This window comes from Ascaphus truei, chromosome 1 (genome assembly GCF_040206685.1).
Source record: "Ascaphus truei isolate aAscTru1 chromosome 1, aAscTru1.hap1, whole genome shotgun sequence".
Taxonomy (NCBI): Eukaryota; Metazoa; Chordata; class Amphibia; order Anura; family Ascaphidae; genus Ascaphus; species Ascaphus truei.
This window is the reverse complement of record NC_134483.1, coordinates 459822473-459848893: the sequence shown is the minus strand read 5'-3', so window position 1 is coordinate 459848893 and position 26421 is coordinate 459822473. Positions and strand designations below refer to the sequence as shown.

Here is a 26421-nt window from a genome sequence, read left to right as displayed (position 1 = left end):
GAGCGACGTTGCGTCACCGTCGCGGGCACTATAAGCGCGGCCTAAGGCCTGCACGCCTCATTTAACAGGAAGGAGACAACATCCGTTGGGACTTACCATGGGGTTGGATTGACAGATGAAGACAGAAGATAGAACATTAAAGATAAGAAAGAAATAATGACAGATGAAGATAGAAGAAGGTGACAGAAGATAAAAGAATGAAAAATGTTGCTACCTGTTCCAGATCTTCAAGGTGGATGGTGTTGGATTGACTTTGATGATGTCGCGGTATGAGAGCTTCCTGAAACGTCAGGATTCGGAGGGTCAACACTTCTAAAAGGTAAGAAAAATATTGAATGTATGTAATTTTATTTTTACAGGTTTTTTTATTGTATTTATTGTATTTATTTATTTTTATGTTATTCATTGCCCATTAACTGATAATGTATTAATCTGTGCCCATTTAGGTACAGATCAATACAGTGACAGCCAATGCATTTTTTGGCAAACGCTTTTTTCTATTGATTGTTGTTTTTTCATTTTCTGTTTATTGTTTGGCTTAAATTGTTTGTAATTTGGATGGCTTCTTTTATTTCATTTTCCAATTGTTGAGCGTTTTAATTATTTTTTTTGTTGGCTACTGGCTTTAATTGATGTGTTGGCTAGTGTTATTAATTAATTGATTTGTTAGCTAGTGGTTTAAATTAATTCATTGTTTTATTGGTTAGTGGTTTTATTTATTTAATAGGTTGGCTAGTGCTTTTATTTCTTGAATTGGGGTGTTAAAGTGTTTGTGTATATCTTTTATCATTGTGTATTTTTGGCTTTCATGCTTTTTTATTAGGGTGACCATTGACTGCTATAGTTGCTTATTATGCCCATATTACAGTATATGGGTATGATGTACCACTATGCCAATCAATGGGTACAGGGTGGGTATAGTGGTCCCGGGGTGGCTGGTAAGGCCTCCTGGGTGGGTAGTGGGGGAGGGTGTGTTAACAGCAACAGCGATGGCAATAGTCAGGACACTCAGACAGGATCAAGAACAGCCAAAAATTGAAAAATTGAAGAAAAGGGTACCAGTAGGTGCAAAAGTAAAAAATATTTTTTTTATTTTAAACAAAAGTAGGTGGTAGACAAGATTGAAAGGTCCTCCCACACGTTTCACGCATGTGTCGCGCTTTCTCAAGGAGTATTGACACACAGGAAGTAAGCACACTTATATATGCTAAATAATTAGGTAAATCACCTCAGACACAGTTGAGAGTGACGTAACAGTGTAAACACATGAAATTAATTAAAATAAAAGTAAAAACTTTACTGAAGCTGGGACCTCTATAATAAATATATAATGTTTGACTAATTTCATATGATATATATATTGTGTTACTGATGAATCCATAAATAATATGTATATGGATTGGAGTCAAAAAAATGTAAATGCATCAATGTATTATATCCTTGAAAAAATATATGTGTAACCAATCATGGATACGAAACAAATTGAACAGAGCATGCAGATTCAATATAGTATAAGTAGAAATACAAATGTTACCAACATGAAAACTAGCATATACATTTGTTTAACATTGAAACAGATGTATAGTAACAATGGAACACAGATAACTGCAGGAAAAAGTAATGCTACCCAATGTTAAGGTAAATATAATTAGCCATGACAATAATGTTGCTCTTACTAGCCATATTATATGTAGAGTAGAGTAACAAAGTACTCACCCTGGGGACGTTAATAACAAATGCAAACTGACTGAGAATATACATATTATATAAAGATTACCAAATATACATTCATATGTAAAATTTGGTGAACTCAAAAAATTGATGAACTTTAAAAAGTTGGCATAAAGACCATCCCCCTGCAGATAGCAACCCTGTGGATAACAATAATGTACATATAAGTGTCAAGGGAAAGAAATATACAATTCATATAGAATAACTATTGTGACATAGACCACTATGTTAACTTATCAAAGGGCTAAATGAGATACAGTCCAAATATCACAGTAAGTCTTACTATGATAGACTTTCAGCTGAAAAACGAAATTACATTTAGTGTCAATAATCAGAGTTTGGACACTACATCAGAGGAAGCACCCCAAGTCCCACTCAGAGTTAAGTCCACGGAGTTGGAGTGTACCCAGAGGGAAAATCCAGAATAGAGTGCGGGAGCAGGGGGTCTCCTGTGCTGAACCGCATTAATTTCAGGTCCAGGGACCCCCTGCTTCCCAAGATACAGGTCCCGTTATGGGGTTACGGTATCCCACCCATGTTTAAATCTCCTGCGTCACGTGACCAGGAGATTTAAAAGCACAGGAGATACCGGCATCCCATAATGGGGCATGTAACTGCAGAAACAGGAGGTCCCTGAGGCTGAAGTCAATGCGGTTCAGCTCAGGAGACCCCCTGCTCCATCACTTAAAAATCGCAATAAACCAGCTTCATTTCTTTAGCGGCTTTCCGCTAAGGCAATTAAGGTGTTAAGGTACTGGTTTATTGGGGGTTCAGGGGGTGGGTGAATGGGGGTACTTGTCCGAGAGTGGGTGGTTAGGCCTGAAAGGAAGGTTGTGGGAGGCGTTAGCCCCTTGGTAACTGCTATGTTAATGAAGGGGTTAACCCCTCCGGCTTCATGATGTGTCACATGGCATATCTCCCAATTGGTTGGAGTAACATGTGATGACAGTCCTTTTTTTGTGACATAATTTTAAAAGGAGGGAAGTATAGCCTTCCTGATTGGCTGGCTTCCCTCCCTTTTGATGATGTCACATTCTTTAAAAAAATAATAATAATCTGTCACATGGTATACCAGTCAATCGTATTGGGGGTGTACCATTTGACACTCAAATGTGACGTCACAGGCCTTGTATAAGGCATGTCCCGTGTCATTTTATGCCAAGAAGCCGACGGAACAACAACCACCCCAATGGATTACAAAGGAAGAAGAGAAGACTGAAGAAAGGAAAGAAGAAAAGAATGAAGAAAGAAGAAAAGAATGAGGAACTGAACAGGGAGACATCTCTTCTATCCAGATATGATCACAGACTTTTTCGCATCGGCTGTTGACGAGCATTGCGTTGAGGGTCAAGAGTTGGTGCTCCCATAGGACAGGGGTGAAGACATCAAAGATAAGAGAAAAATTGATTGATTTAGTTTTGGATTTTTGGGGGGGATGCCGATTGACTGACAATGTGTTTATCTATATATGTTTGTATTTTTTTTTATATAGCGCTATTAATGTGCATAGCGCTTCATGGCAGTATTACACATGACAATCATATAAATAACAAATAATACATCAAGGGAAGAAATGCTTCAGACATAAAAGTAACATTAAGGAAAAGGAGTCCCTGCTACGAAGAGCTTACAATCTAATTGCAATCTAATTGGTACGTAGGAAGAACGTACAGAGACAGTAGGAGGGCATTCTGGTAAATGCGTCTGCAAGGGGCCAAGGTTATTTATTTATTATTTATTTATTTATAAAATGTTTTACCAGGAAGTAATACGTTGAGAGTTACCTCTCGTTTTCAAGTATGTCCTGGGCATAGAGCTAAGACTAATAATACATGGTTCCAAATACAGTTACATAAATGAACAGGGTACACATTATATACAAGACATTGCATGCACAGTTAAAGAAAATATATATTTATATGTAACAGTTACAGACCAGATTAAAATGTGAGACAGTCTTAGTTTTGAAAGAATTTATGTATGAGGTGCAAATTATCAGCCACGGAGCTACTCATACTTCCTTAAGCAGGTGTGTTTTAAGGTGGATAGAGGGGGTGCCAGTCAGGAAGGATATTCCAGAGGTGTGGGGCAGTCAGTGAGAAAGGTTTAAGGTGGGAGAAAGCTTTAGCTACAAAGGGGGTCGAGAGAAGACATCCTACTGTAGGGCTGAGATGTAAGGAGGAGCAGAAGAGTGTAAAACTTTAAAAGGGAGGAGGAGAATTGAGTGTGTGATACAGGATTTGATAGGATGCCAGGAGAGGGATTTCAGCAGGGGGAACACTGTGACAGATTTAGAAAAGAGTAGAGTGATTTTGGCTGCAGCATTTAGGATAGATCGTAGGGGAGACAGGTGAGAGGCAGGAAGGCCGGACAGCAGGAGGTTACAGTAATCGAGACGGGAGAGAATGAGGGTCAGTGTCAGAGTTTTAGCAGTCGAGCAATAGAGGAAAGGGCATATCTTTGTAATATTGTGGAGGATAAAACGACAGGTTTTAGCTACCTTTTGAATGTGAGAGAGGAGTCGAGTCTGACCCCTAGGCAGCATTCTTATGCTACTGGGTGAACAGTAATGTGTAAGGAGGAAGTATGGCCAGGTTTGGGAGGAAGTATGAGAAGCTCTGTTTTTGCCATGTTAAGTTTAAGTCGGCAGGATGATATAGCAGAGAGACATTCAGAAACTTTAGTCTGTACAGCAGGTGTAAGGTCAGGGGTTGAAAAGTAAATTTGTGTGTCATAAGCATAGAAGTGATATTGAACAGAATAGAATAGATGTGACTAGGTCACCGAGAGAGAGTGTGTAAAGAGGAAAGAGAAGAGGTCCCAGGACAGAGTCCCCCACAGAGAGATCGATAGAGGAGGAGGAGGTGTTAGCAAATGAGACACTGAAAGGGGTATAGATAAACACAGTGACAAGCAATGCATTTTAAGGCAAATTTAGTTTTTTTATTTCTTTCCAATGTATTGTATTTTTTGTTGTTTTTTTTATAGGTTGCCAATTGACTGTCAATGTACTTATCTGTGCCTCTTTAAGGGGGCACCCCATAACGGACCTTGCAACTTGGGAAGCAGGGGGTCCAGAGGCTGAAATTAATGTGGTTCAGCTCAGGAGACCCCAGGCTGCAGTTTAAACAAACACTTTCAGTGCGACTTGGGGGGAAAAAAACCAAGTAGTACGATCTTGCATTTTTTTTTAACCGAACTTTTTAAAAAGTGGTTATTTTTCTTAGTGAATACCGTTTTTTCAGACATTTTTAATAGTGTGGAAAGGCAATGCTAAATCGCTCGGTAATACACTGAACTTATCAAAGTTTAGTAAATAGGCCCCATTGAGAGCCAAATGGATTGCATTGAAGTATGAATTATATAGGTCTAGTTCAAGGGGGTAGGTGCATAAGCAGTGGGACATTTAGGATATCCAAAAGTTGAAAAGGCCAAGAAGCAATTGGAGTCTGAGGTTTCACAGCATGGTGTAACACAGTTAGATTACAGTACAATAAATGGGCCATGCAGTCTTTATCTACTGATAATCTTTATCTACTGATAATGTTTCTTTCATTTATATTTCTTTAAGGATGGCACTGTTTGGAAGTGTCATTTATCTCCAAAAAGGTTTGACGTTTTCTATAATTTCCCAAAGCTTTGTTTTATGTTCGGACTGCAGTTATTATCCTAAGTTATTTTAAATGGTTTAAATTTATGTCAAAGGTGTTTATTAGTTTAACACAGTTCCCTGTGCTTTGAAATGAATTACTGAACATATGGCAGAGAGTATTCATGTTGCTTATTTACAATAAACTTAATCTGTACAAATGTCAACAAAATTAACAAGATCTTCAATTCCTGCATAAAATTATACTTCATTAGAAAGGTGCAATAAACCCAAAGAGAAGTGTGCTTGAAATATAGGAAATTGGAATTCGTATATATTATGTGACTGCTTTGAAAAAGCAAGGAAACTATGCAATTTCAAGAGATTAAGTGAAAGGTAATTTGAGCTTAATGAGTTTATTTTACTGCTTTTTAAAATAAGTTAGTTTCGGAGCTTAATAAAACAGAATTAGTTAATACTTCACAGTATTAAACGTTACCATGGTTTCTAACTTTTGAAAAGGAGTTAGATATCTAGAGACCAGCTTTTATAGGCAGTTTAGTACATTTGTTCTAAGATTCCTATGATGATTTCATTCAAACCAAATTATATTACATCATATTTTATGATGATATAAAATGTACTGTATGTTGTGGTCGGTACATTTTAATTCTTTTCCTTACAATATTTTCATTTTTTTACTACTTGTATACTACAACTCATAGGGGTAGATCCTCAGAAGTCCATTACATGATTATCAATACGTTAAATGAGGTTTATGTGACAAGTCGTAATGCATATGCACAAAGGTAATTAGCGTTATAATGTTCTGGCGTTAACCAGACAAATATTGGATCGTTAACTTTTAATGGACGTCTGACTTACTCATATGTTAATTATAAGTGACCATCGATGGTGGCCATAAGCTCTCCAGCCCTTTCCATATAGCCCAAGTGAGGCCATGGGTGACTAAGGCAATTTTCACATGACATTGGGCATAGCACTACTGTGTTGATGCATGATGCAGTGTTGGCAATGTGCTCTCTGCTCAATGTGGAGTGAGGTCTGGTCCATGTGCTCTGATGTCGCCTCATTCCGGCTGCGCTGGGTAGTGATGCTCCTGAATCCCTCTCTTCATTTGAAGCCGCTCCTGCTGACTCACCACTTCCAGGGGTTCTGGAGTCTGGCGCCTGGGTGTAGCAGCAACGACAGGAGCAGAATCACTGGCAGCTGGTGGTACAACACAGGCAGCTGGTGGTACAACACAGACAGCTGGAGCTGCGACTTGGGCAACCGGAGCAGTGTCTGGGGCAGCTGGAGGAGCCACTTGTACCTCCTCTTGAGTAATGTTCCTGTGAGGAAGATGGTAACGGTCTCCTTGTCCTCTTCCATGGGCTCTGCAGCGTTGGTCAGTGGCTATCTTTGTGATAGTCCTGAAAAAGAAAGACATCATATCATCAAATACATTCATACAGAACTTGGTACATGTGAGCACATTTGGATAGATTTAGTTTGCAAAAAAAAACATATTTTGAACATGCCTCTTTATTTATAGAACATTTTAGCTGTACAATATATAGAGGCCGTGAGCCACAAACTGTTGCTAAACTTTAGAAGGCCTTTAGTCCCATTCACATGAATGTGCGCTGAAGCATGCTATAGATTATCACCCTTTTATTATAGCAATGACATTTAGAGTGGCCATGTAATGCCTTCATGTTTCGTACCGCAGTACTTCGTCAGGGCTTAAAATAATGCATTTGCCTTGCCCCTTTTTTGCTCATGGCTAATTTGTTTTCAATGGTGTCTGCTCCTGCTAGCACATTTTGTGTCCAACATTAAACAAGCCAGTTGGAGCAATAACAGCTGCTAAATCTGTGTGCTTTAATGTTGTATAAATGCTCAGATAGCTTGTCCTGACATAAGCCTTAGAGCCCAGCATTTTAGTGGTATGTAAAGAATCTTATAACTTAGTAATTATGGGTCAATATGTTTATGCATTTAGGAACCGATTTATCACACAATGTTATTTCACAAGACACCCTACTGTCTATTCACTTCAATGCACCATATACATATAGTATCTTCTGGGAAATGGAAAACTATGGGATAGATATACCAGCTGAAGTGCATGCCATTCTACTCAAGTGAGGAAGGCAGGAGGGGGAGAACCTGCTCTTCTGCATATGTGCCTTCTGGAACAGCGCTTGAGTGAGGTCTTTGCCACCTCCCATATACTGGGACTTCCTAAAATGGTGCACACGGAGGATCTGTAGAGACTTGGAAAGTGAAAATATAGTGCTTATCATATACACTGTATACCTTATCAATATCATGCATACATGTCACTTTATACATGACCTTGAACATCAGAACAAAGATTATTGTATTATATGCAGCAATCAGTATAAAGTAATCCTTCGCTTTTTTGAGGACCATATAACTGCTCACCAATCACAATAACATTAGTTTAATTAACACTTAAAGAGTTTCAGTATCTCAGAGTTCCTGTAAAACTTGATTAATCATCTTATAAAAGGTATCTAAACACCCACTGTACCCAGGATTTATCTCCTAAGAATCACTGTCAGCTTATAGTCTTATGGTTCACTGATGAATGTTGTTGCTCTTCCTTCTGCTAATGTTCACGGTTGTCCCTCAAATCATTTTCCTGTCTAAATGTATTTCAGACTTCTGATGTTTGCCATTGCAAACATGTTTAAAATAGTCACTGTTCAATTAATTAGTGTAACTGGTGTCCAAATGTACTCACATGTCCCCACGTTCTTTATGAATGTATTTGAAGGTGTGATGTCTGTCTTTTTCAGGACCATCACACAGACAGCCAGTGACTATGGCTGCAGAGCCTTTACTTGAGCCTATACACTGGCGACACACTTTATTCGAGCTCGGCTAGTCCCACGAATTCGGGTATACCCGGGTGTATTGAGGTTTGTGACTGTTTTCTGCCTGAGTGCATTGAGGTTTTTTCCAGGCAGGGATTGAAGCATTTTATTCCCGCTGGCTGAAATACTGCACAGTATATATATATATATATACTGCATTACAATTCATGAATTTATGCCATCTGGTAGACACGCGAAGCATTGCAGCCTATTAAATTCTAATCATTATCATTTAACAGATCAGCCGCCCGTCAGCCAGGCATGAACCCAGGCTGGGAAGGCAAACGCAACGGGGCTTGTCAGAGGTGAGGAGCGGCGCATTCCAGGTATCTGCCAGGTACATACTGGGTATTTGCTCGAATAAAGTGTGTCGGTGCAGTATATCCTTTTCCCAAGCCTGCAGAGCCCCTGAAGGAGAATAAGGAGACCATTACCCTCTTCCTCACAGAGTTTACTCAAGAGGAAGTACAAGTGGCACCTCCAGCTTCCCCAGCTGCTGTTCCAGTGGCCCGTGCCCCAGGTTTATCTACCCATTCTGCTGCTCAAGCTGCCCCAATAGAAACTCCAGCTGAACGTGCTGCACCGCCCAATCGCACCGGACCCAAGTACATTTTTGAATTAGTGGTGACAGTGGTGACAGCAATGGGCCCAGAAGCACAAGTGAAATGCTCAAATATGATCATGCCTATTTGTGGCATAGGTCATTGGATACAGGCTCCGGATGCAAGGGAATGCAAAGGGGAAAGAACTGCCAAACAACTGATTTATGCACGTCACAACAGGACACTGACAGGAATAGGCAACTGGCTTAGCATCACAGGGCTTTGGGAAGCCGGGCCACCTATTTTTTCACATCTTCCCCTTCAAGGCTGAAACAAAGGCATTGGCCCTGATTGGCTAGCAACTGTGTTCCAAAGTCCCGCATAGCAGTTCACACATTTAGTTGTGGTATCGCCGTACACTGGGTACAACTACCATGGCCCCGTCCCTGCGCCCAAGTAGAGAGAGTTGGCTCTTTCTTCCTGACAGGCCCCCTTCAGGGTGCCTGAGTTGGAGCACAAAATATAGAGGATTCACTCATAAAACTGAGCACTCCTGTGTGAAGAGGGTTCAGAACAAGGGGTTTGCCTTGCAACAGCTGGGGGCATTGTAGGGGCACTGGGGATCTCTGACTGGATACCCAGGGCCTCTCCTCTGTAGAGGACACATACTGCTTACTGAGGGGACCAGTTGTTTCCGGGAAGGGAACGATGCCTTTGCTGGATACTTCTGGGGAAATAAGTGGGGAAAACCTTGCTACTGGGTTGTAATCGGTGCATCCTCCAACCAGGCAAGATGCTCGCTCATGGGGTGTTGTGGGTTTGACTGTGTTGTTTCCTCTGGGCTGTTACCTCAAATGCTTAGATATGGGGTTGGGTGCTGGTCTTGGCTGCGAAAGTTGAGCTGAGCCTCTTCAAATTTGTCCTCGCAGCAGTCTTTGCAATCTTGGGCTTGTTGTCTATGACCCGCTCCCTGATCTCCCTGATCTCTGGCAAACAACGAAGCAGGAATTGTTCTTTACCAATGAAGTCCATGAGGGCCTTACAAGTGTCATGCAATAGCCTACAACCCAGTGGCACAAGTAGTGGGTATGCTTGGATACTACTTTGACGCGCGAGTCATTTGGAGTCTTCTGCAGGGTCTGAAATAGTAGCTGGTATGTTTCCGTAGTGATCTCATACCTGGCTGTGGTAAAACCTGTTTCATGACTCCATAGTCTCCAGCATCCTCAAGGTCAATCTTCCTGTAAGCTTCATCAGCACTACCACTGAGCTGGGGAGACAGAATTTTAACCCATTCTTCCTCTGCAAACAGTGTAGATGGTACTACTTTTTGAAACTATGGATGTTGCAATTGATATTCTCCTCACCCTTCAAAATGCAGGAAAACATGTTTGAGTTGAGTCTCTTGGGAAAACTGGCTGTAGTCTCACTGAGTGCAGAGTGGGTGTTAGACTGGGATATGGTAGCACTTCAAAATTGAATCGCAGCCACATGTCCTTCTGCTGTGCAATTTGGTCCCAACTGAGCCAACATGGCTTGTAGCAAGTTCGTGGGACATGGTGTAACAACCCTTTCACTAGCATCACTGCTAATACAGAGCAACCAATCTCTGGCTGGGGGACTGTCCGGGCTAGCTGCATGGGACTTTGGAAAATCATTGAATATTTCAGCAGCTTGCTCGATCAGTTGATCCAGGAGCTGCCTCTTTTTCAGTGCTGGTTATCCATCCAACATTCATCGGTCGCGTTACTGTGCCTTCTTCATCTACAGTTGTTGTTCAGATGACTACGACTAACTGTGGGGACAGAAAAATACTACCGTATTTCCTCGATTCCAAGATGCACCCTTGATTTAATAAGACATTTTTTTAGGGGAAAAAAACACTACATTAAATGTGCAGAAAAAAATGTTTTTACTAGCAGACAATAGCATACATTTATCACTACACTACACTACAACTTTATGCAACTTTTATTTGCAAACCCTGTTAGTGCTGAAGGTATACCACTGTATAACTGATTTTCTCTCATTTTTAGAAAAAACCTGTGCTGGAATGGGGCTTTAAGTGAATTTGCCATAAAGGGCAATATTTATTAAGAGGCCAATTTACAACTTCTTTCCTTCTTTATCTATACACCCTAGGGATTTAGGCAGCAATTAAAGGGGGGAGGGGTGTTCGATACTAGTGTGCGGGAGCAGGGGGTCTTCTGAGCTGAAAAAAGTTAATTTCAGCTTCGGGGACCCCCTGCTTCCTGAGATACAGTCCCCGTTATGGGGTGCAGGTATCCCTCTGCTTTGTTTTGACCTCACGGTCACGTAACCCACAGGATTTTAACATGGGGAGAGGCGCGCAGTTAGAGTGACTGATTCAGCCTATCTCTTACTGCGCGTCTCTTATAGACAGGTAGACCCTGGTAGGATTCACACAGCAGGGACCCATGCTGTGTTAATCCGATGGGCCATTAGACTGCCGTAGCAAATTTTGAAAGGATTTCAGGGAGATCTCGAAAACCAATTCGAGAAATGGTAGTCTAACGGCCACTGCATCTGTAACACAACGATACTCTACCGGTGCACGGGATTAATGGAACACCTAATCTCACTGTCTGGAATGTGTTCCATAGCAAACATGCCTTCTTTTGGCTTTGAAGTACCGGAAGAAAAAGTGTTTATTACATGCTAGGGAACATACAGCTGCAGCGGTCGTTATTCGAACACTTCACGCGTAGTGTACATCGGAATACCGATGTCATGACGCGGGATGTCTTCCAACCTTTCCGCCTTAAGACGCGAGTGCGGCGAGTGCAGAAAATGGCATTTTAGAGTTCTGTTTTTTAAACACCTGAAATTGACAAAGTAGCACAGTAGCGCAGTACTGTACACATTGCAATTCATTCATTTATTTGCACCCAAAGACACAGAATCCATGAAATTCAAACAAAGCAATCGCGATACGCGCGGGTGCCTGGGGCAATTGGCCGTGTTCATGCGGTGGGGAGTACAGCAGTGCACACAAAAACGGCTCCGTGATTTTATTGATTATTGGCCGTTGCAGCTGTAGTCTCTAAAAAAGACATACACAGGCTACAGCAAGGTATTAAAGGTATCACTTCTACCCTACTTTTGTTTTGTCTATTTTACTGGATAACATGGTACCATCCTCTATTTGCTGCATACAATCTGAATTACGAATTTGAACTCCATGCTTCTCTTTATTTTGTATATTAAAAAGATTGTTGATCTGTATTACTACTTGTGCTGAGATTAAATATTTACCTTTGATGTAATCTTACAAAATGTAGATTACATTAAATTGTCCCTCAATAATACATTTGCAAAAGAAAGAAAAAATGGACGTACAGTACTGTACCTTTGCACGGCAAAACTAATATTCTTCATATTCTTGAAGATCAAGTCTTACAAAAAAAAAATCTGTACTTGAATGTATATTATATAGTTTTGTCTACACTTATCAAAGTAGATATATTATAGAATGAGTTTCTGTCCTCATTTTATACAATTAAGAATTTCAAATACATTCATGAAGCCTGAGCCAACTTCCTTATTGATTTAATACATTTAAATTGTGTGCTAGTATGAAGTCAAAATATTTTATACCTCTTAGTTAAAAATAATTAAAATAATTTAATTTAACGGTACTCTATTTTATTTGGTAGATTACAAAAATAATGTTATTCAATTATATTGTGCCAACTTTAAAAAGTAGCCATTGATTGCATTTTTTTTTTTTAATGTTTTCAATTTAATTAGGCATACTGTACAGCTGGCTAAATCCCTTCTTTTCTCTGAGGCATGGAACAATACAATACACCTATAATGCTTGTCATGTGATTGTGTCACTGGAATAGTTAGTAAACTTGCATAAAGTGCATAAAGCAGCAATTCCATGCTGAACCAGCACAATGGCAACATGGTAATGTCAAAGAAAATCGGTGCTAAATAAAGTAGGATAATGTTTGGCATCCCTCCTGTTCTTTGTGGGGTTTTTTTCATTACCAACTTTATAAAGGTTGAAAGTCAAAAGTGCAACACTAATAATTTCAAATAAAATTAGATTTGTATATATGTGTATCTGTTTATCTATGGATTTACATAAATACTGTATGTTTGTAAGAAGTATTAGGATGTACTTCAATTCAATTGTTAATGCATTTAATGCATACTGCTCTTACAGAACTTTCATTTAACAAATGGGATATGTTACTGTTTAACAAATTTACTAAAACCCCAAGTGTGTTTTTATCTTAATTATGTTGGCAGATAAGGGCCATTTGGACAACATAGGCTGGTCATTTTCCTAACTAAAACGTACTGCAAGAAAGGTAAAATAGAAAGTGTAGCAATGGCTTTGTATAGATAGTGATCTATTTTGTTTTTGGCTTATTATTGAGCCAGAATTAACATTATATTCTGAATTAATATTATGTCATTATATTATTAAATATTACGTACAGTATGTTAGCTACTCCTAACTGAAAGTACCCAGATAATACCATCATGTCAGTTAATGGTACAAATCACCCAAGGTTTTTTTATTATTAACTTAATTATTATGTTTTAATTTTTTAGTGTGTTGTATTTGCCATGACATCTGGGCAAATGTGGAATCATATACGTGGACCTCCTTATGCTCATAAAAATCCACAGAATGGTCAAGTGGTAAGTCATTTTATTATTAAATAATTCACTAACCATTTCTAAACTATAATTAATGTGTTGGTCTGTACATTTATCTTCCGGTCCTTTAAATATTATTGTACTTTCTCTATACATAAGCCTTGGAGCTGATGGAGCATTACTTTACCTCAGTGGCATTTAGATGCTTCTGAAGTCCATTTAAAAGTATTCCACAGTCTATGCTTTTATGCTATAGAGAGGCTAGCAACAGTTTCACTACGTATTGCAGATAGAATGCTGCACACAAATGTTAACATTGCCAAAACACTATCCTTGACAATGTTGCAGTGCTAGTATACAGGTGAACACAAAACTATAATATAACATCTTAAATACGTGAAATACTAAAGTACTGTACATTTTATGCCAAAATGTACATCTTCCTGAAAATGTAAAGGATTATAGAAACAAATCAAACAAATAAACAAACTTGCTTTGCAAAATCTTCCTCTTTATTTTCTTACATTTTTTGCTTTTGTAAAATCCTTGCAGAAGTTCACATGACTGTGAATTTTGCCAATTTCAAAAATCGTTTAGACGTGTAATGCTTAGTGATTTTTTTTTTGCCAAGCTTGATGATTTTTGCTAATATTTTTGCTAATATTTGGTGGACAAAAAAAAGGGCGCATTTCATGTTTTTCGAAATTCAGTGAAAATGTTGCCTATCACTAGTGACAACATTGTTATTTAATCCTATGGAATCTTTGTAGTATGTTGTTATCTGTCGTGCCACATCTGAATCAATATCATGTGCTACTTAGATTCAAGAAGTGAAAAGAATTATACAGACGGTAATATTAGACCATTTTGTGCCCAGTAACGCATCTTATTATATTATATTATAAATATACGCAAAAACAATGGTTTTTGTATATCCACCAGCATAGGCTTAACACTATATTAATGTAACCCTCTTTCCTGCTGACTAGATAGGCTACTGATGCTGTATATACCTGCTGGCTCACCGAGATCTGAGCCTCCGCTAACTGGGAGCCTGGGGCAACAATAGTAAATGGCAGTGCCTCCACTTGCCCAGGATCCCCTAGATGTGAGATTCCCCTGGACAAGAACAATAATAACAAACCACAAGTATATGTAACCGTTTAATATATATATATATATATATATATATATATATATATATATATATATATATATATATATATATATATACACAGGTTGGGCCTAATAACACATATGCATGAAATAACATTAGCGAACATACACACTTATATGGCAGTTATAACCTTGAATGACATATACACATATGAGAATGATATAGCTGAATACCAGTAGTTCAGAGTGCACCCACTGTGCAAGTGTCCCTTCCTTACCATTGTGTGTACCCCACACCATGTCTAATGTACTGGACCAGTCCCTTGGTCACTTAACCTTTAGTGTCCCCAAGAAACCCAACCGCAAGGCGGGATCAGCGCCTGTAGGTACCGGTGTGGTGCACTTTATAATAATACCTGCTGGGCGCTCCAGCACCCGGTCGCTGATACTTCAAAAAGGATCTGCAGATCCAGCGTCGTCTCTCACGAGTAGTTCCTCACTGTCAGGGAGGTCTCTCACGAGTCTTGACTCTGCAATGAAGTCTGATCCCAAACTACAGATCACCTTGTAGCTCAGGAAGATGCTGTGTCCCTGACTGCTACTATCAGTAATGGTAAAGTCCCTATCTAGTGCTGTTCCCTGCAGTACCACAAGCTGTTGGTGACTCAGGGCCGGCGCTGGGGCCTAGGGGAATATTCTGGCCTATGCAGTGGGTCACTGACCCCCTGCACTATGCACCTCCTCTCCCCTTGCACTCCCAGCACCAACTGTCACCAACTGCCTGTTTTCTTCAGCACGCGGAATGTCTCAGAATCAGAGAGCAGAGAGTTCTGACAGCCCCATTGGCTGCTGTGACCACCTGATATCCCAACTCCCTGAGGCTCATGGGACTTGTAGTCCCACACAGAGCCTTCCCTGGTAATGGCAGCCGCTAGGGATGCTCCTATCTAAAATGGCCACCTCTCCTGTATCACTGCGCATGCGCAACTCTATCTGTAGGGGTCGCCTCAACTATTGTGCTACTGCGCAGGTGCGAATCGCGCATAACATGGCGGCGCCCTGAGCCAATACTTCCGGGAGTCCCCGGTGACGCGGCCGCCCCGGCAGCTCCCACTAGCACCAGGGTAAGAAGGGGTGGTAACAGAGGACCTTGCTTCTTCAAGTTAGCACTGCCTCAAGCGCGATAGAGAGAGATTGTCCCAGAGTCCCAAGTGCTATATGCTGTATATACCACCCGAACGCAAAGGAGTACACCTGAGATACCTGGAAAATATGTTAATTCAAATTATTTGAACAACATTGAATACCCAAATTATCATATATCAGAGGTATCTCAGGTGTGTTAAAGCAGTAACAAAAAAGGGGTGTGTGCTGTGTGCCGAGCATGCACATTGTAAGTGAAACTTCTTTGTGTTTTGTCACTAAAATAATATTTAGATTTTTATGATTTTGACTGAATGAAACACTTTTCAAAGTGTATGTATGTATGTGTATATATATACAGACACAAACAGATAGAATCCGCATAAACACCTAATAATAACTAGGGTATTTATAAGACCATAATATAAACTCTAAAATAGAGAAAAATACAGGTCGGTGCTCTGAGACAGAGATAGATAGAATACAAAAAAGACACAAGAAGTCTCAAAATTGAGAACTCAAAAAATCCCCTAAACATAATACTTTAATGTCCTCAATTGTAACAAACTAAAACATAATAAAAACACAAAGCAGGACCCTGAAATAGACAAAGTGACTACATATAACATATGGCCCATACAAAAAGTCTAAACCTACACTGGCGACACACTTTATTCGAGCTCGGCTAGTCCCACGAATTCGGGTATACCCGGGTGTATTGAGGTTTGTGACTGTTTTCTGCCCGAGTGCATTGAGGTATTTTCCAGGCAGGGATTGAAGCATTTTATTCCTGCTGGCTGCAATACTGCACAGTATATATATATATACTGCATTACAATTCATGAATTTATGCCATCTGGTAGACACGCGAAGCATTGCAGCCTATTAAATCCTAATCATTATCATTTAACAGATCAGCCGCCCGTCAGCCAGGCATGAACCCAGGCTGGGAAGGCAAACGCAACGGGGCTTGTCAGAGGTGAGGAGCGGCGCATTCCAGGTATCTGCCAGGTACATACTGGGTATTTGCTCGAATAAAGTGTGTCGGTGCAGTATACACAAATATCAGGCTAATGCAAGGAGAGTGTCAGGTGAGATCCCAGGGAAACTAGTTCCCTAGATCAGCAAGACCGGCCGGTCACAATGTGAACAGAAGGACCTAAGGGGCACTGTAACAGGGGAGTAATCCCTGTTCAAGTAACGTGCCTTTAATCTAGCAGTGTGGTGTTAACTGCTGGTAGTCAATTAATAAACACCACCTGCCTGATTTAGATTGCTTACAAAAGCCTGTCTGTTGAGACAGGAAGTGACTCCTTAGCTCACTTGTGAAAAGAAGGGTGTAGATGTATAGCACTGCCGCAGTTTCCAACTCCCAGTGAGACCGGAAAAATGATGAGGTAAGCTTTCAATTGAACAACAGGTCAGGTTTTATTGCAGGGTGGTGCAGCAAGGGGACAACGGAGCAACACTAACGCACCTACGCGTTTCGTGCACTAGGCACTTTATCAAGGTGACAAACATACACATTACTGCATAATTTATACTCACCTGGACTGTGCCTCGCGCTGCCGGGTGTGACGTCATCGTCCCGCGTCGCAACGGGTCGCGGTGACGCTGCGTGCACAGCCATTGGCTCGGCCAGTCAGGTGGTATGCTTGACTTTTTCTGACTGTCTTTTTTTCAGTTTTTTCTAAAACAAACTTTATTAACAATACATGAACAACACTAAAATAAAAACAAATTAAAATCACATACGAAATAATATACTAGCAGTAGATCAACACAAGTATAACCAGTATATGTTTGAAACATAAAGGGGCACATTTGAACAAGTGTACATTTATGGATGAAAACTAAGAAAAGCCACCTCTAAATAGCGTATTTGGTATATACTTGAGTGAGTGATGCTTGATAGTTCGTGAAGTGAATATGATCAGCAGTCAATCTGTACAGTGGATACAATTGATGGAAACAAATATTATATAAAAGTATACCACTAAAGATATAGGGGCCTATGCAGAGAGCAGCGAATTTTAAAATTGGCGAATTTATTAAAAAGTAGCTTTTTTGGAGAGTTTTATTCTCCATATGCAGAAAAGTGCGAATTCTGCTATGTTTAACATGGATGCGTGTGGCGAGTTTAAATTGGCGAGATGCGCGCTTCAGAAACGTGTAAAAACAAATTCGCGCCTTTTTTTTCCCTTTGCAATGGCCGCGAGCGGCAGCTTCTTGCCAGTTTTTTCTGGCGAGGCAAAAACGAGACAATCGCGCCATTTTATTGGCGCGAACAGCCGCTAGATGCCGTTCGCGCCTCTCTGCATACGGATATTTTTAAAACTGGCGAGATTGAGGTTCTCGCCAGCCGCGAGGCGAGTTTTACAAATAGAAAAGAAAAATTGGCGCGTTTTTCGGAACTCGCCATTTTCTGCTGCTTTCTGCGCGATTTTCGCCAAAAAATGGCGAATTTCGAAATAGCGCTGCTCTCTGCATAGGCCCCATAATCTGTAGAACACTAGTAATAATGTTAATAATATACCCCCTGCACAGATGACTGTTATGAAATAGAACCTGATCTCTTGTGTGGACAATACAATACCATTCATATACTTGATCATATACCATATATGAATAACATATATCATAAGATAAAATGAACTGCTCGCATTTTAATTACATTAATTACATTATTACTAGTGTTCTACAGATTAACATTATTACTAGTGTTCTACAGATTATATCTTTAGTGGTATACTTTTATATAATATTTGTTTCCATCAATTGTATCCACTGTACAGATTGACTGCTGATCATATTCACTTCACGAACTATCAAGCATCACTCACTCAAGTATATACCAAATACGCTATTTAGATGGGGCTTTTCTTAGTATTCATCCATAAATGTACACTTGTTCAAATGTGCCCCTTTATGTTTCAAACATATACTGGTTATACTTGTGTTGATCCACTGCTAGTATATTATTTCGTATGTGATTTTAATTTGTTTTTATTTTAGTGTTGTTCATGTATTGTTAATAAAGTTTGTTTTAGAAAAAACTGAAAAAAAGACAGTCAGAAAAAGTCAAGCATACCACCTGACTGGCCGAGCCAATGGCTGTGCACGCAGCGTCACCGCGACCCGTTGCGACGCGGGACGATGACGTCACACCCGGCAGCGCGAGACACAGTCCAGGTGAGTATAAATTATGCAGTAATGTGTATGTTTGTCAACCTTAATAACTGATATCATAAACATATAAACCACACACACTGCAAGATGGAAACCGTAAAGGTAGAACTGCCCCACCGTGGTGGGAAGTGTGCAGAAATCTTGGAATAATGTGAAAAGATGGATTTATCCATTGAGTAGATAACACAAAGAGATCTAAGTGTCACCAAAAAATCCTATCATGAAAATGAACAAATGTCCAAATGTTTCCATGATAACATAAAGTCTAAGATAAACGGATAGCATATAAAGTCCATCAGATGTAGCATAGGGGATAAAGAAAAAATGGTATACTCATCCCCCCTTGAGATGAAGAGTGCAGTAGTATAACTCAGATCGCCAGACAGAAATATCCGCCAGATATCAGAATCCATGTTGGTGTGAGTCCCAAAGTCAGCAGAAGAATATGTGTCACAAAATGAAGTCTCAGGGTCACTGCAGCTGCTCCCACTCTACACGTGTTTCACCTTGCGGCTTCTTCACGGAGTGTGGAGACTGCTGGAGTAGACTCTTTTAAATAATGAAAGTTCAGGATTAGAAACAGCTATCCCCAGCATAATATCAATAGCTCTTAGCTGGAGAATCAGAAAAAAGGAAGACGTATATCTCTGCCCAGCTGTCTGCTCTTGAAACAGATCAGAAGCCCCGACGGTATCCATAGACGCATCTCTGTGTCTGCGTGGTGCACATACACTTCCGCATAGCGTCATAACAGGGTATCCAATCAGGAAAATTTCTCTTCATTTCATAGCAGTATGGGGAGGCTGTTCAGCGCCACAGGTCATCTGTTAAAAGCCACTCGATCTCGACCTGCGGTAGTAAGCATTAACCCATGCCGCGATGGTCAGCAATGTAGATCGAATCCTAGTTATGTCATTCTGGAAGGACAGTATAATCGGATCTTAGGCAGGATCCCTCAATGAGGACATAGTGGACAGCGTGTACATAAATCATTTCCTCAGATAAATAGAAGAGAAGAAGATTAATATATGATACATATAAAAATATAAAGAAAATTAAAAACCTTTCAGACACATGAAATACTCAAGAAACAAATGATAATATAGCTATTTCCCTTATTCATAACAGGCTATAATTTAATTAACACCTAGGAACCACAAGATTGCATGAGTATAAAAACTCAAAATCACATACATGCATATAAGCATATGTGCCCACACATACATGCATGCATGTACGTATACCCTTGGTTTGATATGATCAATCCCCAGCAAAAACCAAACTAAAAAACCCACTATGGATATCACAAGAACATAGCGAAACCCAGGTAGTTGTTCAGCCCCTTAGGTATCATGGTTCCGAGCTGAACGATCCACCTAGTCTCTCGCTGCAATAAGGCCTTTTCTAAGTCCCCTCCTCTAATACCCAAAGATACCTTATCTATTGCAAAGGCTGACAAAAGATTAGGGTTAGAGTCATGTTTTAGTAGAAAATGACGAGCCACGGAGGTGATCTTTTTAAATGCTTCATTATCTTTCTGTGCATTACGTATGTTCCTGCCATGTTCTAACACTCTGAACCTTACCTCCCTTGTAGTCATTCCTTCATAAATTAAGTTACAGGGACAAGTGAGATAATATATCACTCCCTTACTTTTGCAGTTCATGAATGAATAGATGTTATAACTGCAAGTCCCTGAACTGCCCAGAAATGTATCTTTTTGGGTCATGTACTGGCAGGCTGAACAATTATTGCACTTAAAAAATCCACTTTTAGCAAAAGATGTCATAAAATGTGGATTGTTATGTGGGGTGTAGTGACTCCTGACGAGTTTATCACGGAGATTCGGTGATCTCCTAGTTGTCATAGTCACCTTAGTCACCACAAAATGTACCCACAAATCTAATTTTACTATCTTGCTTTTTTCGAATTTTTGCGAATTAAACGTAATCTCCGTGATAAACTCGTCAGGAGTCACTTCACCCCTTATCTCACTTGTCCCTGTAACTTAATTTATGTAGGAATGACAACAAGGGAGGTAAGGTTCAGAGTGTTAGAAGATGGTAAAATCAGATTTGTGGGTACACCAGCAACAAAGGAAAGAGTTATTTACAGTAAGGGCAGTTAAAATGTGGAATTCATTACCCATGGAGACTGTCATGGCAGATACAATAGATTTGTTCAAAAAAAGGTTGGACATCTTTTTAGAAAGGAAAGGTATACAAGGATAAATAATACATGTATACAACAGGAGGTATTGCTGCTCCAGAATGGACTCAATCCAAGTCTAGGTAGGGTATACAGATACAGAAAATCAGGAGCGCAAACAAATCCAGACATTATCAAAAAAGAGAATAAAAAACACATACAGTATAGTGCAATAATGTTTTCAACATTAAGTGAAATAGAGAAAAATAATAAATGTCTCACTCATATTTTCTGTGAGTGTTAAAGGCAATTCGGTTGTGGTGAGTAACCAACGCGTGTGTAATTCTTCAGACACTCTCGAGACAACGTCCCTCAGAGCCAGATGAATAGTTTCAAGGAGAGATTCTTCCCATATGTGAAAGACAGAGAGGACACACAGATAGTGTAGGGAGCTTTATATACAGTAGGAATCAGTAAAAAGTAATACACTTACAAATAAGTGGTAAATGCAGGCATTGGGATCACCCTGGGTCAGACAAAGGAGGAATTCAGCAGCACTCCTTCCCTCACTGTTGTTCCACCTGTGACGGCCTTCCACAGGCGATGATGTCAATGTCCAGTGAAAGGAGAACCAAATCTTGGCTGTAGGTCCTCAAAAGGGTCCACAAAATACCTGGGAGTCTTCGATCATTTGCTCATGCAGAATAAAGACAGAAGAAGAAGTTCTTCCAATGTAACTAAGCGGCTAATACTCTACTTTGTAACATGGTACTGATCCGGACTGAGACAAGTATCCAGACACCATAAGTCCTATTTTTCCATGTTCATATATACGCTATATATATGCTATTCCTACTGCCAGCTTGATACACTAGGCTGCTATTACAATTTATATCCCGGTACTGATCTGGATCCTGCTTGAAGTTCTCTCTACGTAACAAAGTGGCTAATACTCTAAATTGAAACAGGGATCCAGGCACTATACGTCATATGTATACATGTCCTTATACACGCTATATACGCTATTCCTACTGCCAGCTTGATATAGCAGAATGCTATTACAATTTTTAACCTGGTATTGATCTGAACAGGAACAGTGATTAATGGAAGAAGGGAACACTTGCCTTTCTGTCCATTAACCACCATACGATAAGTCCAATACAGTGACCATTCTTTACCGGGACAGCACTAATTTATCTTGAGTCTGTCTTTAGCCTGCATGATTGTCTGCGTATCGCTCGATGCATTCTACCAGAACAGGCAGTGCAATGATCCACGACTAACTACCAGCAATATACGAGACCAATTGTATTTTTCCCTGCTAAACTCGAACTTTGCCTATCACAATCTAGTAGTGGACCAGTTAATAGGGGGCTTATTTTGTAACAGGCAATAGCCTCAACGTTATGCTCATTAACATCAATCAGCTAGCAGGAAAACTAACTCTTCTGACAATTAGTAGCTGATTAATCAATCAACCACCGGTACTTATATAGGAATAATAAGGGCTAGGATATTTCTTTATCACATTTCCCTATTTTTCATACGTGTGGTTGCATTTTAGGAGACATACAATTTTTGGGCAATAGCTCTCTAATTGAACCCTTAACCATCTACCCAGTCTATACGGGACCCCAAATGGGGTAACCACAGGGCAGTGAGTTGACTCATGCTCAGCTACAGATCAAGTCCCTTCCCTCCAGGAATCAAATGGACTGGAATGTTTACATCTCAAACCATTACCAGGAACACTGCCACATTGGGCTCTTTTGACTAGCCAGCAGTCAATCAGGTCTCACAAGAAAGCCAGGGCTCTGACTTTCCACCCCTTTCTCCTTTTACAGACAGACTGCAGGTCATACCGCTTAGCAGTAACTATCTCTACATCGAGACTGATGGTAATGCATATCCTGGCTACTTGCTGTGAACCAATCTGTAGTATCCACAATTTCTACTCTATTATTAGATAGTGGGATACACTGAAATCAGAGCAATTTTCTGCACAGCCATGGTTAAAGAAGTGCATAGCCAGTAAAACCTACTCACAGACAACTCTTTCAATCTTTTGGGCCTCATCCGTATGAGGATGGTTATATTGGCTTTGCAATGTGAAGCGGAAATAGGTTTCAACCACACATTTAACTAACTATAATTTTCATTAACCATACATGCAGATATAAATGGCTGTATACCTTTCTACTGTGTGAGACATTTAGTGAAGTTTGTGCTCACTGGAGCTGTGATGACTTAAGTATTGCTTCTTCTTTTTTGTGATAGAAATAAATATAGAAATCGCTTAGTGGGCTGCCTCTAACTTAATTTAAACCTTAAGGCACACAGAGCACTAATACATGTCCTCTGTGCTATATAATGAGACACGCATTTAGCAACCATCTCAAGTGATATAACCGAAGCATGCAATTCCCCTCAGGATACACTGTGTTTCTATCCACTGGAATGCCTTAACAATTGGTCTAAAAATACTATTAAAAAAAAAACAATTGTCTATTAAAATGTAAGATTGCTGTTGCCCAGTCATGCCAGATGATGAATTTTGAGGAATAAAGGTAGAGGTAATACAGATGGAAACAGAGGGAGAGTATTCAGTATTCTGATTTTCACTTCACAAATGCATTCCTTTTTTTCTTCTTAGCCAATTAAATACTGAAAGCATTTTCAATAAACTTTCAATTGTACCTGAAGAAGAGACTTGAGTAACCTAGATATCTTACATTTTGATATACAGCTGGTAAGCAGGAAAGCTGTTATTTCCCCATGTGTTAATTCTTCTAGAGTTATGATTACATTTCTATAGCATTGTGGCAGACTGAGGCTCTTTGCCCTCATTTTTAGACTTAGGGCCTTGTTCAATATAGACCGAAAAGACAGCATTGCATGTTTTTTTAAAATGTGAAAGTTGCCAAAGTCCACTTCTAATTCAATATAGGGTGATATACCTGAAGTCGTCCTCTGGGAAAAAAAAAAGAAGATATTTTTGAGGGGCGAATGGTAAGTCTTCATTTAAAAAAGGGACTCTCCTATATAATCTTTTCACCCTGTACTTGATATACTCAGAATGCAGTTTATCGGCTAAAAAACATGTTTTTTTCTCTCTGGCTAGTTCATGGTACAGAAGTGGCTTAAATTGTCACTCTATATATAAAATAGTAAACAGTGAACAAGTTGAAAAAAAATATCAACGTATAAAATCATTATTATTAACCCCTTAGTAACCATAACATTAATAAAGGCATGCATCATGCATCCCTATGTGTCCACTGTTACCTAAAGGGTTAATACTCCTACTATCTATCTAACTACACATTGCATTACTTAGTCGAGTAAGGCATTGCCATGCAATGCTTTTCTAACTGCTATGGCATAAAATGGGTCAACTTCCTACCTCTCTCCGTGGGGCATAACCACACTCCCCAGGGGCACCTACCAACTACACAACTAGCAACCCCCCTGTGTAGGAATGGCTTATAAACATTGAACATAGATTATAACAACAAAATTACAGTATACAGTACACTTTATATAAAGTGTTCATTAACAATTGAGTACCTGTGAGGCAACCTAGACCCTCTTAAGGAGAACCTAGGTAGGCTCATTGGCCAATGCTGGAATATAAAAAAATTGTTCCCTATCCATTAACAGGTTTACTCTAATCTTCATTATCAATGACCCTCTGGAATGAATCATTAGGGATAGTCCTGCGTGCCGATGTCCCGATGCACCAGTTATTAAAAAAATCCCCACAAAAAAAAACCTCTCAAGGTATTTTTAAATAAAATGATAGCAAATATAATCTGTATGATCAGGTGAGGATATGGCCCATGTTCAAGGTATAAAGTAATCCCTGCTCGAATAATAGCTTTTGTAGTATTTCTGTATAACACTTTCTTCTTATCTATTGTTCCATCCTCACGGTCCTCATTCAGCTGACTGCCATGTTATGTGATAGCGTGGACCTTATGTAAGGCCTGTTGCGTTCATATAACACGTGGTTAGAACCATGAGGTAAAGTTTGCAATCCAATTGGTTGATTTTAATAGCTGATTAAATAAAGCAATGTGATTATTAAATCAAGCAACCTCATTCATCATAAAACTTGATGATCCATAGGCCCCAATGTAGTTCTTGTCGCCTGGATTATATACTTAGTAATTTGTTGCCTTTGTTGTAATGTGTAGATTTTGTGTCAATAAAATAGTTTGCTTTTTAAGTCCAATTTACATTAATTATACCTGTATCTAGAATTTATTTCATATTTACACATATTTAAGATCTCCTTTTTACATCTCCTGCATATTTTAGCGTTCACAGACAAATTGGAAAAAGTCATAATGTACAGGTAGTGAACATAACCCGTTTGGCTTAGAACAGCACTGTCCGGAAGAGGTGCACTCACAATACTGACGGTATACTACCACAGGTGAACACCAGATACAGTCCATCAATTGTAATCCATGTTTCTGGTTATTAATGGAAAACCAGGACCCATATTGTTATAGTGGGAATGGGGTTTTGTTAACATAGAAAGGTTGCTGTTAACATTCCATTTGTTGCAGTTGTATCACTACTATATGCGGGACTTATTTTTAAATATACAGTACGGCTTAGCAACGCCTTTTGGAGCAAATAACAACAGGTTTTTTTTCAGGACCCACAGGGCTACGGGTAATGCACAACGTATTCTGGGAATGGGAGGATATATCACTTAGCATCTTACTGTACTGTACTTGTAAAACATTGTCTTGAAAAAGGTCCAAGGTAAGGACTGAAAGTTGACCACATTTTTCACAAGACCACGAGAGGGCTTTCTTTCTTACTTTCAATATGTATTTAACATGAGACAATGCATTTAAATTAATTTCAATTAATTATGCTTCGTATGAATCTTTCATACTGACAACGCACATTTTTGAAGGTTTTTACTACTTTTTAGCACTAACATTTTGATGCACAAAAAAATGTAAAGTATGATCTTAGTACACAGACCCCTGCATGTTTGCAGTCAATGCACCACATCATTTTTTTTACTTTGGTACTGTTACTGTGGCAGAGTATGCTACCATCTGTCTTGCATCTCCCTTTTCAATTACATAGAGAACACTGAAAATGATGCAAAAAGTGTAATTTTCCTCTTGCATCTCATAGTTTTAAATTTGCTTTGGCAGGGATTTATCAATAAACAATGTAGGGTATCACACCCGTTCTAAATCAGTTACCGCCAGAGCAAGCGCGATACACCGCCTCACCATTTGGTAAATGCTGACCTTTGTTCCAATTTGCAGTTCTTTGAAATTCTTTGTTGAGATGTGTTAATATTTAGATTGTGTATTTAAATGAAGCATTTATTTAGGTGAAAAAAAGTGTAAACTTCTCTCTTCCCTCAAGCAAACAAGCCAAAATA

General features: G+C 39.5%; 1 protein-coding gene and 1 long non-coding RNA gene across 7 annotated transcripts in view; one reads left to right on the top strand and one right to left on the bottom strand.

Moving 5' to 3' along the window:
- LOC142463329 (uncharacterized) overlaps positions 1 to 15275 on the bottom strand; it is a 36012-nt gene extending 20737 nt beyond the window's left edge. The window contains exons 1-3 of one of the 2 annotated variants that reach the window (XR_012787416.1): positions 14939 to 15275; positions 6206 to 6753; positions 215 to 312 (exon numbers count right to left, since the gene is read on the bottom strand). This is a non-coding gene — a long non-coding RNA (uncharacterized LOC142463329). The remainder of the gene's footprint in view (positions 1 to 214; positions 313 to 6205; positions 6754 to 14938) is intronic. The other variant, XR_012787415.1, reaches the window with a different exon arrangement.
- TUSC3 (tumor suppressor candidate 3) overlaps positions 1 to 26421 on the top strand; it is a 369252-nt gene that overhangs the window by 266685 nt on the left and 76146 nt on the right. For all 5 annotated transcript variants that reach the window (XM_075565925.1, XM_075565910.1, XM_075565918.1 and 2 more), the window contains one exon: positions 13359 to 13448. In XM_075565925.1, the coding sequence (XP_075422040.1) occupies positions 13359 to 13448 (90 nt within the window). The remainder of the gene's footprint in view (positions 1 to 13358; positions 13449 to 26421) is intronic.